This window comes from Spinacia oleracea, chromosome 3, assembly GCF_020520425.1.
Source record: "Spinacia oleracea cultivar Varoflay chromosome 3, BTI_SOV_V1, whole genome shotgun sequence".
In the NCBI taxonomy this organism is placed as follows: Eukaryota; Viridiplantae; Streptophyta; class Magnoliopsida; order Caryophyllales; family Amaranthaceae; genus Spinacia; species Spinacia oleracea.
Window position 1 is genome coordinate 158,210,276 of NC_079489.1, and position 3,455 is coordinate 158,213,730.

Here is a 3,455-nt window from a genome sequence, read left to right on the forward strand (position 1 = left end):
TGGGCCTAGAAATCACACGCGAGTTGGGCCAGGCTAGGGCGAGGGTGGGACCCTTTTTACAACCCGTTATAATTTTGCTCGTATAATAAGGCAATCAATGACGGCTCGTATAATTAGTGTGTGATTTATGTAACGACTAATTGATTGTTTTGACGATTTTATTTCTGTCAAAAAAAAAATCTTCCTGATTTCTTGCTTCAATTACGAAGGCAATCAGTGACTAATTGATTGCTTTTGTCTTTTGCCTAGCCGTTTTTCCTACATAAGTCTCACCTTCCTTCCAAGACAGATACACAGAAAAATAGGTTATTTGTTTGGTAAAGAGAGGTTAAGGTGACTTTTAGAAGTTTGGATCACTTTTAGATAGTTGACTAGTCAAAATTTCGAAAAGGGTGTTTGGTAAAAATAAAAATTATCGAAAAGAAGATTGAGCTAAAACCTCTCATCCAGAAAAAGTTCATTTCACTAACCTTTTGCTTAGAGATTTGTTAATGTAACTTCATAAAAGACTTTTTTGTCCATAATCACTATTCTTGCCTAACATAAGTAAATAAATGCTATAAAAGACAAATTTCCATAATAAAATAATTAACAACAAAGCAAACCTCTATATTACCAAACAAATTTATATAAACAGCTAGTCAAATTCGTGGTCAAATCTAATAAATAAAAAAGTAATCAGCTTACTGCAAATGCAAAAAACAAATCGCTAAACGCCAAACTCTAATTGTCAAACAGGGCCTGAATTTTTTTCACAACTTGTCAAAGTCACGAGTCACGCGAGTTGCAACCATACAACTATTTTAAGATTTATATTTGACTATATTAACTAAAAACGAGATTAATGTACTAAAATTGATAAGTTAACTGAAATTGAAAAGGTATCAGTTGAAGCTTACAAGTAGATAAATTCAGAAAGTAGGGTCTCTAATTAATGAAGGCACATGGAAGTATCTTGTTCCCCGTTGCCTACGCAATTGATTAGTCAACAACTCAACACAACCGTACAAATATAGAGTACTTGTATATTCCAATTAGAGCAATAGACTATTGTTTAAAAAGAAAAATTATAGAAAAATTAGTAATAGTGTGAATTAGTAAGCAAGAGTAGGCACTATTTTTGGAGTTGGTGTCCAAGTTATTACTAAGTTATATTTGAATGAGAAAAGTCTTAATAATTGCCCGTAATTGTTTTTTCAAAAAAAAAAAAATTAGACGATTTTATTATTGCAAATCAAAATCCATTAAAATTGTGAATTATGTCATTTTGTGATACTTTGGGGGAAGAATTCATACAAATTAATTATGCACTATTATGAATATCCCTCCTTGTTGACACAAGATATAAAGACCTTAAGCATTTGATTACGATATGAAAATTACAAAGTTTTATTTAAAGATTGTAGCATTAGTATAAGCTACAGTTACACACTTTTTGATCAAATAATTATACTTTATAATTAGAGGCTATCCTCCTAATGTCATATAGTAATGACTTGTTTTTTTTACCAATACTTATGCATATATAGTTATTTTTTGCAATTAAAAAGTGTTAATATAAGGTTCTTGGGTTGATAATTAGAGTGTAGTTTAATTTTGAGTTAATAGTTATGATTTTCTGTTAATAATTGTAGGTTTCGTGTTAATAGTTGTGCTATTTCTTGTTACTCGTAATAGTGATGTCAGCTCAGCTGACTTATAAAAATAAAGACAGTCTTAAAAAAAAAAAAGTTAGTCAATTGGATATTTCACCCCCAAAAAAATTAGAGTATTCACCTTAATTCCACTTGGGCAATATTTATTAAATCGGTCATACAACTTCAAAACTCTCTCTATTAATAAACCTTCTCTTGTACATGTATTGCACTAATTATATCTATCTACATTTCAAAGTCTTTCCTTTCTTTTTTTATCTCTTTCTTAGCAAAAATGATATTTCCAACTAAACCTCATGTTGTTCTACTTGCAAGCCCGGGCTTGGGCCACCTTATCCCCATGATCGGGCTCGCTACCCGTCTAACCAAACACCACGGCTTCCACGTTACCATCTTCGTTGTAACGATGGAGCCCGGCCCGAATAAACACAACCTCCTCCCTAACAACCAGTCTTATAATACAAGCCAAGATTTGTACAACCTAGTTGTGCTCCCCTACGTGGACTCCTCGGCCCAAATGGGCCTAACTGATAAGATCATGACCCGACTTTCCATTATGATGCGAGGTTATATTCCGACCCTACGGGCCGAGCTAGGGTCCATGCAACACAACCCGACCCTCCTCGTTGTGGATCTTTTTGGGACAGAGTTCCTTAGCCTTGCAAACGAGTTTAACATGATCAAGTATGTTTATATCCCTTCAAATGCATGGTTCTTAGCGGAGACAATATGTGTACCCCTCCTTGATAAACAAGTCAAACATGAAGGCCCCCTGAATATCTCGGGTTGTAAACGGGTCGAGTACGATGATATACTCGACCCGGTTTTTGACCCGGGAAATAGGGACTACGACGTGTACGTCAGCATTGCTCTTGATATAGGGACAGCTGACGGGGTGCTGGTCAATACTTGGGAACAGTTGGAGCCTAAAACACTATTTTCCTTGAAAAATAATAACATATTAAGAGAGATATTTAATAAGCCGGTTTATCCGGTCGGACCGTTAGTCCGGCCGGTTAGACCAGAGTGTTTAGGGGGTGAGTTATTAGAATGGCTAGATGAGCAGCCTAAAGACTCGGTCCTCTATGTCTCCTTTGGAAGTGGGGGCACTTTGTCAAGTCAACAAACCATAGAGTTAGCTTGGGGTTTAGAGATGAGTCAACAAAGATTTATTTGGGTGTTACGTCCACCAATTGAACATGATGTAGCCGGGGCCCTCTTCCATGCAATGGACGGTCAAGATAAAAACATAACCCAATACTTGCCTCCCGGGTTCATGACCCGGACCCGCAACTCGGGTAAAGTGATCCCCATGTGGGCCCCACAAACCGAGATATTAGCTCATTCGTCAGTTGGAGGGTTTCTGTCACACTGTGGTTGGAACTCGACTTTGGAGAGTCTGGTCAACGGCGTGCCTATCATAGCGTGGCCTCTGTACGCGGAGCAGAACATGAACGCGGCGTTGGTCGAGGAGGACCTCGGGGTGGCGATACGGCCGAAGGTGTTGCCGACCAAAGGGGTTGTGGGTAGAGAGGAGATTATGGAGATGATAAACAAGATTATAGAAGAAGATGATGATGGGGTTAAGATGAGAGCTAGAGTCAAAGAAGTGCAAGAAAATGCCATAAAGGCTTACACAATTGAAGGGTCAACTTGGAAGTCATTTGGTCAAGTGGCTAATAATTGTGAGAATAGGTTAAAAGAACAAAGAGCCAAGGCAACTTAATATATAGTTTACGTTACATTGATTTATAGTTTGAAATTATCAAAAATAAATAAATAGTTTGAATCAAAATCAAA

The 3,455-nt window shown here is 37.0% G+C and overlaps 1 protein-coding gene across 1 annotated transcript; it reads left to right on the plus strand.

The window, feature by feature from the left end:
* The first annotated feature begins 1,826 nt into the window (after nt 1–1,826).
* On the plus strand, nt 1,827–3,455 carry LOC110775110 (anthocyanidin 3-O-glucosyltransferase 5-like). The gene has a single exon (XM_021979716.2). The coding sequence runs from the start codon at nt 1,930–1,932 to the stop codon at nt 3,379–3,381; it is 1,452 nt and encodes a 483-aa protein (XP_021835408.2). The 5' UTR covers nt 1,827–1,929; the 3' UTR covers nt 3,382–3,455.

What these genes read in the sequence shown, in the direction of transcription:
- LOC110775110 (XM_021979716.2), top strand. Translation starts at nt 1,930, where the DNA reads ATGATATTTCCAACTAAACCTCATGTTGTTCTACTTGCAAGCCCGGGC.